We start from the raw sequence: 12,792 nt of genomic DNA, 5'->3' as shown, positions 1-12,792 counted from the left end.
TTAGTCCTGCTCAGTGCTGCACACACGTCGATGGGGGAGCTGGTGGTCTGCAGGGAGCACAGCCTTGATGACCAGCTCCCTGTTTTCCCCTATCAAAGCGTCCATAAAAGTGGTTAAGCTCATCAGGAAGGGAGGCGTCACTGGATGGGGGGGAGATGTTGGCCGGTTTGTAATCCGTAATGGCCTGGATGCCCTGCCACATGCGTCGGGTGTCAGAGTTGCTCTTAAAGTGCTCCTCGATCCTCAGCTTGTAGCAGTGCCTGGCCGCTTTGATGCCCCTCTTCAGGTTAGCCCTGGATGAGCTATAGGCCCGAGCATCACCTGAACTGAAGGCGATGTTGCGTGCCTTCAATAGGAGTCGGACCTCTCTGTTCATCCATGGCTTCTGGTTAGGGAATGTGGTAATCCGTTTGAGGGGGGTGACACTGTTGATTTCAGAGTTCTTACGTTTCAGAACAGAGGATGCGGATATATCAATGGTGGCCTGAGTGGCAAAATCCCTCCAGACAGTGCTACCAAAGCGCAGAGTCTGCACCCTCTGGCCAAACCTTGACTGTCCTCACTGTGGGTTTCACCCGTCTGATGAGTGGGGAGTACTTAGGCAGTAGGAACAAAGAGAGGTGGTCAGATTGACCAAGGTGGGGGAGGGGGACGGCTTTGTAAGCATCAGCTATGTTTGTGTAAACATGGTCTAATGTCTTGTCTCCTCTAGTGGGGCAGGAGACATGTTGGCGGAATTTGGGGAGTACAGACTTTAGGTTGGAGTGGTTGAAGTCACCCGCAACAATAAAGGCTGCCTCGGGGGTCAGAGTCTGTTGTTTACTAATTGCATTGTGCAGTACTTTCATTGCAAATGCAGCATTAGCGTCCGAGCTAGGCTGCAGTCACAATGGTGGATGTAAACTCTCTGGGCAGATAGAAAGGTCTACATTTCAGCATGAGATATTCTATGTTATCCGAGCAGTGACTCTCGATGGTGGTAGTGTCCGTGCACCAAGCTTTGTTAACATAAATACACAGACCCCCACCTCTAGTCTTACCGGACTCCTTCGTTCTGTCTGCACGGAGAGTGTAGCGTTCTGCTAGATCGATGGCGCTATCCGGAACGTTGCTGTTGAGCCAGGTTTCTGTGAAAATCATTGTAAAGCGCTGCACTAAATTGATGATGCATAGTTGGCTTTGACAGGGCAGATTGGTGGTTTGGACTGATTTTTTATTCCTAAAAGCTATTTCCAGCCAACAGCTTCAAAAACATGTTTTCTGGAACTCATATACTATGTTTACTTGCTGGGTAAAGCCCATAATATGTCTCTTTTAGGCATGACCAACATAATGCCTATTAATAGTGTTTTTTTTTCGAATCATAACACACGCTATAACAATTCACATTTTAAAATCCACATGCATCATGTAAACGTGGTTTCATACATCAATTAGACAGGCAGGTAGATGTTATTCAAAATAAATTCAATAATATTATTTCAATGATTATTAATAGGCTTATCATTATATTCATCCTATTTTTATAATAACATATATGTTTAATATAATTCGTTTTTGTTAGAATCAGACATCATTTTAATGTTTTAAAATGTTTTGAATTGGTACAGGCACGCAGCGGACAGGCGTCTGTGGCTTGGTCCTGAGTGGCGGCTGGCGGGGACGCGGAAGCGAAAGACGGAAGCCCGGAAGGAAGGATAACTGTCAGAGAAATCGCAGAATTTTACCAAATTTTCGGACCGGAGTCGATCGTTTTATACAACAACTACCCGTATTCCATATCGGCCCTCGCTGCAATGATTCTGCTAGAGATCAACAACCGGATCATAGAGGAAACGCTGTCGCTTAAGTTCGACGGCGCGTCCAACGGGTGAGTTATATCTCTGTTGCTAACCGGCTAACCTAAGGTTTTTCCATTATCATTTCTCAGCAATTCTGAACGATTATAATATAGTTTAGATATGTAAAATACAGGCATTCCCCGGGACACATCCTAATCACCAGCCCCGGTCAAAAGCTTTAATATATAATATATATTAGCTTGACTTTAGCTGGGTTTGGCCGAGCGGTGGGGTGTGTCTGTGGCTCCCATCTCCTGTCTGAGGCTCCTGCTGACGGCTACCTCACTGCTGAGCTACAGCACTACACAACCCAACACATCAACATAAACACTGCAACATCCAACACGCTGTGTGACACATGATCACACGTTGAATCCGAGATAAACAAAATCCAAACCGCAGATCCCCGGGGACGAGAATGCGAGATGGGAGATTTATCATTAATTTATCATTAAATTATCCCAATTGAATGCGACTATTTGGCAGGAATTCACACTGGATGGTTCTACAGCGTCCTGATCTAACATGTCTGTTGCACACTACATGGAGATGTATCGTCTGAAAGCTAATGTGTAATGAAAGCTAGACTATGCAGGCCGTCGCCCTTTCACACACTTCCGCGTTCCTGCTCCAGTCTGGTCAAGTTTCTGCAACGCCTGCAGCTCTGTTTCAGCACACATAACTGCTTTTGAAGTCCTTGCAAGGTGGAGCATGGTGTATAGTACAGTCAATTGTATACATTAAGTCCTACGAATACAACATTTACCAATAAATGCAATATAATTTATGAGAGAATTCAAATGTTGTGTGTTAATTTAAACATGGGATCATATTTTTGATTTTGGGTTATTTTACACTGATGAGCACTGCGGTTTTAAAGCTGTTTTTAAAGTATTGCTTGAAACATCAAACTGATTTTCTCATTTCAGAACAAAACCGGAGGCTGTGGAGGTGACCTTTGCAGGTGGGGTTGTGTGACGATTCAAATTACGTTCTCCTGCACCTTACCCCCGTTTTATTTAGCTTGTCTTCATCCAAAGAGTTACTTTTCACATCTTCATCCGATCACCTATGCACAGCAAATACAACATTTAGCAAATACAAAAACTTTTAGTGTCCCGAACCACGTCAACATCCAATGTGGTGCAATAGTTCAGCAGAACCTACCGGTATATTAGGATTTGTTTTTACAAACCGGCAACTGAATGCTACCATAGCAACACACTTCCCTAATTATATCATCCATTAATGCCAGGCCTTCTGTGCGCATATGTGTTGTTCCCCTCTGGTGTCTTGTGCATTATGTCATCGGGTAGAATAAGGGAGGCTGGGTTAACTCACTAAGGTTCGCTGAAAGACCCTGGGTTCGATTCCTTTGTCCATAGCCTTACCCGTAGGCATCAGTGAGCATAAGCTCAACCCCTACCTGCTCCTTAATGACAGAACTCCTATCTCCCATTGGTGTTAAAACCTCCCTGCTAAACGACTCGATAGTTAATTGTCAGTTATTGGAGGGACAGATGAAGTGCTGGACCTCACCCTCCCTGCCTCCCCCAGACTTCGATGGCGTCCTCTACCACATCTCCAACCCCAACGGAGAGAAGACCAAGGTGATGGTCAGCATCTCCCTCAAGTTCTACAAGGAGCTGCAGGAGCATGGCGCGGATGAGGTACACACACACACACACACACACACACACACACACACACACACACACACACACACACACACACACACACACACACACACACACACACACACACACACACACACACACACACACACACACACACACAGAGAGAGAGGACATCAAACAAAGGGAGACACTGTTATGAGCGTGGGACGAGATGTGATTTACGAGGTTTCAGGGGAGGGGTTACAACCCCCGTGCTCAATGCAAATACTCACAATAGGTAATTAGTGCTCACTTGGAGACAGAACAGAGACAGAGGGAAGGTTATGCATGTTTATGAACGCTTGTTCTTTGTTGGTATGATGTACGCGTGTGACTCCCCGATCAATCGAGGAATGTCCGTATGCAGAGGGGGGGGGGGCAGGCCACTTATTTGAACTCTGTTGCGGACAAACTAACTAACTCTGGTCCACTTAAGGACGGGGCTTCGAAGAGAACCCTAATGAATCTCTTGCTCCTATATTGTAGCAGTGAAAGCGGCTTGGTTATTTGAAGCACTTGATGTACTTGAATGATGGGGTACTATCTTCATGGTTTCATGCCCTTATTGTGAGTCACCTTGGACCATAGCATCAACTAATTACATGTTATGCTACTCCGGTTCACTTCCGGTGTGAACCTAACACGACTATAGGAAGCAAACTGGAAATAATACTATTTAGCCAGGTGTAAAAACTAACCTTTCCTGCATTCAAATGAGTTGCGGTCAGACATGGTGATATCAGGAGGTGAAAGCGTTCATTGAAATATGTTTGGACGACTATGTAAAGCGTTTGCTAATGGTGGAAAAAACATCAATCAGCAAAACGAAAACGCAAGACTGCCCAAGGTTGTTCCACTATTATTGTCCATTTACATTCAGGGCATTTAGCAGAGGGTTTTTTTTCCAAAGCCACTTACAATAAGCACATTTGTCAGAAGAAAGAGAAGCAACAATATATCGCTGTCGGTACAGTAAGGATGTTCATAGAACCATGGGCCAAGCACCAACATCACTACGTTAACCCATTGCCTGTATACAACAAAGATAGTTAGGATAAGATGCTACACAACTAAGTACTATAGATGTGTCACAAGGATGGGTTGTTAGTTTCCCTCTAACCCAACAAGGTCCTGTGTGATCGTTAACCAAACAAAATGACAATTTAACAAGCACCAACCTCGTCCCTATCTCTGACCAGTCCACCGGACTATAGTTGTGAAAGCAGAAGCACCCTAATGGCAGATCAGACATCAGTTTACAAAATTCTTTAAAACCCCACTGCTGTAACAATCAAGAGGAACATGAGGAAAACACCTATTTGTTACAACACAAATGTTTGTTTTGTTTGTCGGCACAAGCGTATCATTACAAACTTGCAGAATTAAATCGAGCCTTTACAGTTCACATTTGGCCGGTTCATTAGAATCTTATTGGTCACGTTGGCCGACCAGAATAATGGCTAGCAGAAACCCTGCAAGGGATTCATAATTAATGATGAATTTTTCACGATATGAATCAGTTCATGTTGAATATGTGAGCGTAATGGGTTCATTCTAAAGGGTCTATGTGCTCCTGGGGTTTCACCACATGCTGAGCCGGTGAGGCCGTCTCTCTCTCTCTCTCTCTCTCTCTCTCTCTCTCTCTCTCTCTCTCTCTCTCTCTCTCTCTCTCTCTCTCTCTCTCTCTCTCTCTCTCTCTCTCTCTCTCTCTCTCTCTCTCTCTCTCTCTCTCTCTCTCTCTCTCTCTCTCTCTCTCTCTCTCTCTCTCTCTCTCTCTCTCTCTCTCTCTCTCTCTCTCCATGTATGGTAGAATGCTGCCTGGGCCCCTCTTAGAAACAGGAAGTGAGCTATCTGACGCACCCCAGGCCAGGAAGTGTGTGTGTGTGTGTGTGTGTGTGTGTGTGTGTGTGTGTGTGTGTGTGTGTGTGTGTGCGCTTCCTTCCAACGACAGTCTCTCTCCTTTTTTCTTCTTCCTATTGTTAACATCCCCCTCCCCTACCGCTCTATCTTTGCAAGCAAGAGGCAGATATGGGGAAATTAGACTCTGCTGGATCGGGTTTGATGAGTTTGCACTGTGGGAAATCGTATCTTCTTTGATTAGTTTGGCCTATGAGAAGCACCCGGAGTCCATTTAGTGAGACTTGGAGGGAGAAGAAACTCACCTGTGGATAAGGGGTTTGTTTGGAGAGATAAGGAACATGGTTGTGGTGAACGTTGCGAGTGCAGACATGCCCTGCTGGCATTCTTCCATCAAATGGACTACAGGTCCCACAATGCCCCTGGGAATGTACCAGGTTTCCTTCTATACAGATTTGGATTCAAATGCTTTTCAGTTATTCAGGCTTCTTTTTTTTGTTTTGGGTAATAATTGAATCTTCACGTCTGTAATGTATTAACACAAAATAATGATGACGGTTTATATTCTGCATTCATTCTCGTGGGAGTATATTATTTGCTGCAATGTTATCTACAGACGATGCTTTAAATGGGAGAAAAAAAGATAAAGAGATAAAAAGTTCTGAATCAGATTATACTATTTATGTTCTGAGATGAGTAAAGTCCCTCTGACTATATCTTAAAGGAGACTTATTATACCACCAGATGTGAGTGTGATTAGCCTTACAAGCCGTTTCGAAAATCTGCCCCATATGACATCACTAGTGGGCATGTCCACCTAGATCTGTGCTGGATAGATCAGTCTACCAGCCTACCCAGTGGACTGAGGTAAACGTTGCTCATCTATCCAGCACAGATCTAGGTGGACACGCCCACTAGTGATGTCATATGTGACCAATTTTCGAAACGGCTTTTAAGGCTAATCAAACTCACACCTGGTGGTATAATATGTCTCCTTTAAATCACTGGGTTCGATCCCCATGTCTGCCGTCTTCCTGTTGGGCTAGTGCAAGAGATGGCCAGTCTGCTCCTTAAATCCCATTTGGCCAACGGCCCTTCAACAGTCACTTCGTATAAAAGCGTCCGCTAAAATAATGATAATATCAAAACGGGGACCAAGCACAACTGGTTAACGACCCAACGTACATACCTAACCCAAGGCATCATTCCTCTTCCTCGACCAATTAGAGCTTAGCAGTCAAAACCACTTGGAAACAATCAACAATACATTTGACAGAAGGTGTAATCTTTACGATAAGTGCATTCCCCTATCAGTGCGTTGTCAAGCGTCCTCTACCAATCTGTACATTAGGGCCATACCTCACACACATTTGCATACATCTGCGGCGTTAGTCAGTCATTCCCCGGCAGAGAGACAGGCACACACACACAGACCTGTTTAAAGCTGTCTGCCTCGGCTGGTATAAATTATAGCCTCCCGCACTACAGCTGGTTCTGAGGAGTGGGGGGTTACTGCCTTTTGTTATGCAACCATCACACATCTTCTGGTATTAAGCTTATTATGATTATTAGTGTTTATGCTGGTATGACTTTAAACTTGCCTTGCCTCAAGCCAAATCAGCAAAGGACAATACATTTAAGGGCATCATGTGCATGAAAGAAAATTTGAAAAATAACCCTTTAAATGGACACTTCTGATTTCTTTGGGGAAAAATGTACAGATTAAGCTTCCAAATTTGACATGACATAACCAACAGAGTCAAGATATCTGCTGAGACCAGATCATTGTGCAAATTTGCATTGAACTTGGCAGAAACATGTCTTATTTTTTTCCACTGTTGTCTGGTACTGACAACAGTGCCGCTGCTGAATTCATATAGGGGAAACACTGGTTGAGGAATAAATATGCTGGACCAGGGAATGAGAATTTATCTCAAGTGGTATCACTCTACTCCTGTTTAAAACAAAAGTTTATTATTTAACAAAGGGCAATTTTGTACAACTATTAATACAATTTAAAGGAGGAAGTGAAATGTAAGTATCCATATAGACAATTCTATCATGTCCTCTTTTCTCTGCAGCTGCTGAAGCGAGTCTATGGGAACTTCTTGGTGTCGCCGGAGTCTGGTAGGTTCTGCTTTACGACTCCTGCATGCATTTACACATTGTTAAACCCCACTATTATTTCACAGTAAAAGCCATGATGTGTGACTGAAGTCCTATTGATTCACTCAAAGCTTATCAGTTCCTGAGGTCTCATACCAAAGGTACATTGTTGCCTTGTTAATGACAGGATTTGTTCAGGGCGGCTAGTGTTTTAGAGGAATTTCTGACTCATGTCAAGTGTGTCTACATAACTTGAATATCATTACTGGCTATGCCTTGTCTTTGTTTTGTCCCGCGAACAAAGAGTTCAATATTTGCCATTTTGCGAAATGCCAATTATAATGAAGACATATGTCACGAAAAGCTACTTTGAAAAAATCGGAATCTCCCACAAATTATACAAAAAACATTGAAAACCATCTGCGGCCTTCCTGTTTAGAGCCCATTCTGATTGGCTGTCTCTCTCCCTTATTCTCTTTCTTATTCGCTACTTTTATTTTACAATTACGTTTTTTTCTTTGGTTATTCCCTTGGAATAAATAGTAAAATCTGAGTAATCTCCCCCCTCCTCTCTGTTTTGCTGCCCGCCTCTGTCCTGTGCTCTCTGATTGGCTGTGTGTCCCCCAGGCTACAACGTGTCCTTGCTGTATGACTTGGATGCGGTCCCGGCCGACAAGCAGGACGTGATTCACCAGGCGGGCATGCTGAAGAGGAACTGCTTCGCCTCAGTCTTCGAGAAGTACTTTAAGTTCCAGGAGGAGGGTCGGGAGGGCGAGGCCCGGGCCGTGGTCCACTACCGGGACGACGAGTCCATGTGAGGACGCTTGCACCTTCTCGCTTCATGTTGTTCTTCTAAACACTTGACATTACGGGGGAACAGCGATATATCAGCGCCTTTCTTCGTGCGATAAGTGAATCGATACACTGGCGCCAAACATCAATATAATATAGATGTATAGATTTTTTAAGAATTTATTTTGCATTTTTATGCCCTATTCCTGAAGAGTAAGACAGGAAATATCGCCCCAAATATCGATAATTTTAGTCAATAAAATAAGGCGCTCTAACCAGATTTCCCTGCTTCTCGAGGAATCATAACATGATTATAGGCAACTTGAACGGAAGTTAACTAACCAAAGAAACAGACAAAAACTCACTTTGGACCGTGAACAAAGACCGAAATCCAACACCTTACCTTTTCAGTTATTTTGTATTCATCGTTGGATATACATCGTGATGTATCGTTATGGAATAGTCTAACAATATGTTGTTTATCTCAGAATCCCTGTATCGCCATATTTTCGGTATTGCGGGCCATGCATCGTATCATCGTGAGGAACCCTGTGATTCCCACCCCTACTTGGTGGGAGTTATGACTTTAATCTCCAAATTCTGACTTTAAAGTCAGACCTTTCAACGGCCAACTGTCATGATCCACTTCATTTGACATGATGGTTTTAATGTCTACCCCCCGCAGGTACCTGGAGGCTAAGAAGGACCGCGTCACCGTGGTGTTCAGCACCGTGTTCAAAGATGATGATGACGTCATCATCGGGAAGGTCTTCATGCAGGTGGGGACAACAAGATGCTAACCCCACACGCTAGCGGTTGGACCGCTTGGTTTAGAGAAAAGTTTTTTTTTTTTCTGTAACATGAGAAAGTTTTTTCTTTTCATTTAGATGTTCATTTCAACCTCCTAAAACAGGCCGTCTGCTGCTTTTCTTCAATGTCTGAAACTGGCATTTCGTCGTCAGTAATGGCAGTTAATTGCCAAGTAATTATTAATTAGTTTTATACACATGCATCTCGTGTGTGTAGGAGTTCAAGGAGGGCCGGCGGGCCAGCCACACGGCCCCCCAGGTCCTGTTCAGCCACAGGGAGCCCCCCCTGGAGCTGAAGGACACAGACGCCGCCGTCGGGGACAACATCGGATACATCACCTTCGGTCTGTTAACCGCTAACCATGAACCCACATACCGACATTAATGACTGTCGGTATGTGGGGGAACATCTGAAATTAAGAAAATGTAATGACTCAATGTGTGGTTCTTCTGTGGCCCTTGCAGTGCTGTTCCCACGTCACACCAGCCTCAACTCCAGGGACAACACCATCAACCTCATCCACACCTTCCGCGACTACCTGCACTACCACATAAAGTGCTCCAAGGTCAGTGCATTGCTGCCCCCCCCCCCCCCCCGCCCCAACGTCGCACCCGGCCAATCAGTCTATAGTGCACGCAAGTGACTGCTCCCGTCCTGCAGAGGGCGCTATAGTGGATCTGCCCTTATTTAAAGAGCATCAACTATGTTTTGTTTTGTTTGGAAATTCTCACGTAAGATAAAAATCAAGACATTGTATCGCAATATTTACCGAACTGGGGTCATGACCCACATGTTCTCAAACAATAAAAAGATAGTATTCATTTCTTAATTCAATTTAACAAACAAGAAGGCACGGAATCAAATTATTAGTGAAGGGTGGCCCCTTGAAGGTTCTCCTGTCCAAAGTGGTTCGCGGTTCACGGTCCAGTGAAGGTTGCCCCTCCCCCTTCAGAACAGTTTTTCTGGTGTTTTAAGAGACATTAAGACCTCTGAGTGCATATGGATTTGGAGCATCATTGATTTGATCCGTTACAGAGAACCACGTTATCCATGATCGATGGTGTTTGGCGGTGTATGGATCAAATAGTTTTTAGTCCAGAGCTGCAACACATTAATTCCTGGTCACTCTCAACATATGAACCTGTCACTAGCCACTGCTCTCAAACACTCAAAATCAAAACATAGTCATTATCATCATGCGATGAAGGATTATGGTCATTCCCCCCCATCCCCCCCCATCCTAAACCTTCATTAATAGAATCATCCATATTTCACCAATCAGGATGATGGTTAGCCAGAGAGACCGAGAAACTAATCGAACACAAGCTCTAAATCTCTGTACTCTCCTGTACTGTAATCTGTTTGGTGGCAATTTTTTACATATTGATTGTCAGGTAATCCTGTGTGTGTGTAATCGAGTTCATAGTTTTCAATATAGATGCTTGACGCTGTATTTAAAATATCTCTACAACCTTAAAATAAAACGAGTCAACATTTTTTCAAAACAAATTTCCAGTCAAAATGTACACTTTCCAAAGTACCGTTATTAATTACTATGCAGCAACAAACGGAACGCAAACATACTCAGTAGAAAGGACACACTGGTGTTCTTCATATATGTAATAATACTGTTAATAAGGGTTTCTACCATATTCAAGAATGCAAGGTTGCAAAGTTTGAAAGAGGCCATTTTGTGTCCTCAGGCCTACATTCACACACGCATGAGGGCCAAGACCTCAGACTTCCTCAAGGTGCTGAACAGGGCCCGCCCCGACGCTGAGAAGAAGGAGATGAAGACCATCACGTAAGTTCATCTTCCTCCTCCTCATCTTCATGTTCCCCCTCTCCTCTTCCCCTCCTTCTCTTCATAATGTTCCCCTCCTCTTACCCCCTCCTCTTCATCATCTTCCCCATCCTCTTCATCTTCTCCATCCTCCATCGCCCCCATATCTTTTTCTCCCCCGCCCCCACGGTCCACTGTTCTTTGGACTATTTTTGACCAAACATTTAACCGAAAATAGGCATACAGAAGTGATATCCAAATTAGGTGTGTATCTGTTCTGAGCACCCACACACTCCCACACTGTATCTGAGGCATGCCGCTTGGCTATAAAAATATTTAAGCTGTTAGGTTTCAGTTGCAACAAGAGTGTGTGTGTGTGTGTGTGTGTGTGTGTGTGTGTGTGTGTGTGTGTGTGTGTGTGTGTGTGTGTGTGTGTGTGTGTGTGTGTGTGTGTGTGTGTGTGTGTGTGTGTGTGTGTGTGTGTGTGTGACTTGAAAAAGTATGTTATTGACCTTATTCCTCCAGATGTCTTATCTACAGCTGCGCTAACACATACTTGTATAGTTGCACATAGTTCCCTATCGCTCTACAGGAATCTGTTCTTTTTATTTTTCATAAGGGCCTTCTTCTTCTGTGGTTAATGCGTAACTGATGACACACACTCTTATCAGTCTCCTCCATGCTCTTGTGGTTTTGGTCGGTAATAAACTGCTAAACTGGGCCGACGGGTTGTGGGTTCGATCCCAACTGTTTATTTCCAGGGGCAAGACTTTTACACGCTGAGGGCAGCAACCCCATCCCCCCCGACCACCACACGACGACCAATCAGAAAGCGACGAACTGGACACGCCCACAAGGAGTCAGACGCAAAGGCCACATTGGACAGGACTTCAGGATGCCCGCCCCAACCCCCCTCTCCCCTCTCCCCTTCCCCCCTCCCTCCTGACCCAAAATCCCAGGAAAACGTGTCCAGGCTGTTATGTTTTTTATTTTATCATTATTTTCCATTGTTGTTGTTTTTTCGGAACAATGGAGTTGCCTGTTTGATTCAAGATGGTTCTGCTTAGGGATTCCGAGGCTTAAAGATGGAGAGGGGGTGGGGGGGGGGAATAAGACAAGACACAAAATATGGGCATTTGTTGTTCCTTGCTTTGCATAGTTAAAGAGAATTACTAGTCCTATATAAATATATATATATGAAAAAAAACAAGACATTTTTGATACGATATCTTTTACTCCATTGGGTACTCTTGCCTTGCCTCCCCCTCCTCTCGAACCCCCGTCCTAACCCCCAGATGTGTTCTCCCAACCCTCCCCTTTTAACCAAGGCATACAATGACGTCCGAACTCCCCTTCCTTTCTCTCTCTCTCTCTCCCTCCCCCTTTCTATCTTGCCCTCTCCCTCTGCCTTCATGTTGTGGTTACCATTGTCATTGGGAAAAAAAATAAATCACTTACAAAACAATCACATCTATCTAGTGTGGTTTGTCTGTCATGTGCGTGAAAAGAAGAAAATATAATAAACAGTTCTTTGGGACTTGGAAAACTTTTCGAACCCAGTTGTTTCTCCATCAGTTGACTTCGACTACATTTAAACCAGGAAAGACGAGTCTAATGAAGGACTACATTTATTGACACCATCCAATGATTATTCATGGGGACGATGGGTCCATGAAGAACAGTAGGTCGTGAACTGCCTGTGACGGTGTCTGGACGCTGATGGTGCTGTGACTGGAGAAATCATCTCTTCCTCTGGACAGGTTGAGTGGAAGGGGATGAGGGCTGCAATGAGTCTCAATGAACAACAGAGACGAGCATGAAGGAGAGATGGTTACAGTGGGGGAGACCCCCTGATTGACACTTGAGACCCCCTGAAAGACTCAACTGCAACATTGTGGGGGGCTCTTGAAAAATCTTTAAAGACGGG

General features: G+C 44.3%; 1 protein-coding gene and 1 long non-coding RNA gene across 4 annotated transcripts; one reads left to right on the top strand and one right to left on the bottom strand.

Annotated features, from left to right (window-relative positions):
- The first annotated feature begins 1,635 nt into the window (after positions 1-1,635).
- arpc2 (actin related protein 2/3 complex, subunit 2) lies at positions 1,636-12,330 on the top strand. 3 transcript variants are annotated; one of them, XM_060050691.1, is made up of 11 exons: positions 1,636-1,870; positions 2,771-2,805; positions 3,399-3,511; positions 7,456-7,501; positions 8,108-8,294; positions 8,958-9,051; positions 9,299-9,425; positions 9,547-9,647; positions 10,786-10,886; positions 11,627-11,644; positions 11,680-12,330. In XM_060050691.1, the coding sequence occupies exons 1-11, from the start codon at positions 1,797-1,799 to the stop codon at positions 11,930-11,932; spliced, it is 1,149 nt and encodes a 382-aa protein (XP_059906674.1). In that variant the 5' UTR covers positions 1,636-1,796; the 3' UTR covers positions 11,933-12,330. The 3 variants fall into 3 exon arrangements, with proteins under 3 accessions (XP_059906674.1, XP_059906676.1, XP_059906675.1); XM_060050693.1 differs by lacking the exon at positions 11,627-11,644 and having other exon boundaries at positions 1,638-1,870; positions 10,786-10,906; positions 11,682-11,796; XM_060050692.1 differs by lacking the exon at positions 11,680-12,330 and having other exon boundaries at positions 1,638-1,870; positions 11,627-11,648.
- LOC132456359 (uncharacterized) lies at positions 10,592-11,794 on the bottom strand. Its single transcript, XR_009525446.1, has 2 exons — positions 11,682-11,794; positions 10,592-10,906 (listed from the first exon to the last, which is right to left on the bottom strand). It is a non-coding gene; the product is annotated as an uncharacterized LOC132456359 (long non-coding RNA).
- Positions 12,331-12,792: the final 462 nt, after the last annotated feature.

Source organism: Gadus macrocephalus, chromosome 4 (assembly GCF_031168955.1).
Source record: "Gadus macrocephalus chromosome 4, ASM3116895v1".
Taxonomy (NCBI): domain Eukaryota; kingdom Metazoa; phylum Chordata; class Actinopteri; order Gadiformes; family Gadidae; genus Gadus; species Gadus macrocephalus.
This window is presented reverse-complemented; position numbering and strand designations above follow the sequence as displayed.

Bases quoted from the DNA above. Each gene is read 5' to 3' on its own strand.
- arpc2 (XM_060050691.1), top strand. From the start codon at position 1,797: ATGATTCTGCTAGAGATCAACAACCGGATCATAGAGGAAACGCTGTCG. The intron at 2,806-3,398 runs GTGGGGTTGTGT...TGCCTCCCCCAG, and splicing joins TGTGGAGGTGACCTTTGCAG to ACTTCGATGGCGTCCTCTAC. The intron at 3,512-7,455 runs GTACACACACAC...TTTTCTCTGCAG, and splicing joins AGGAGCATGGCGCGGATGAG to CTGCTGAAGCGAGTCTATGG.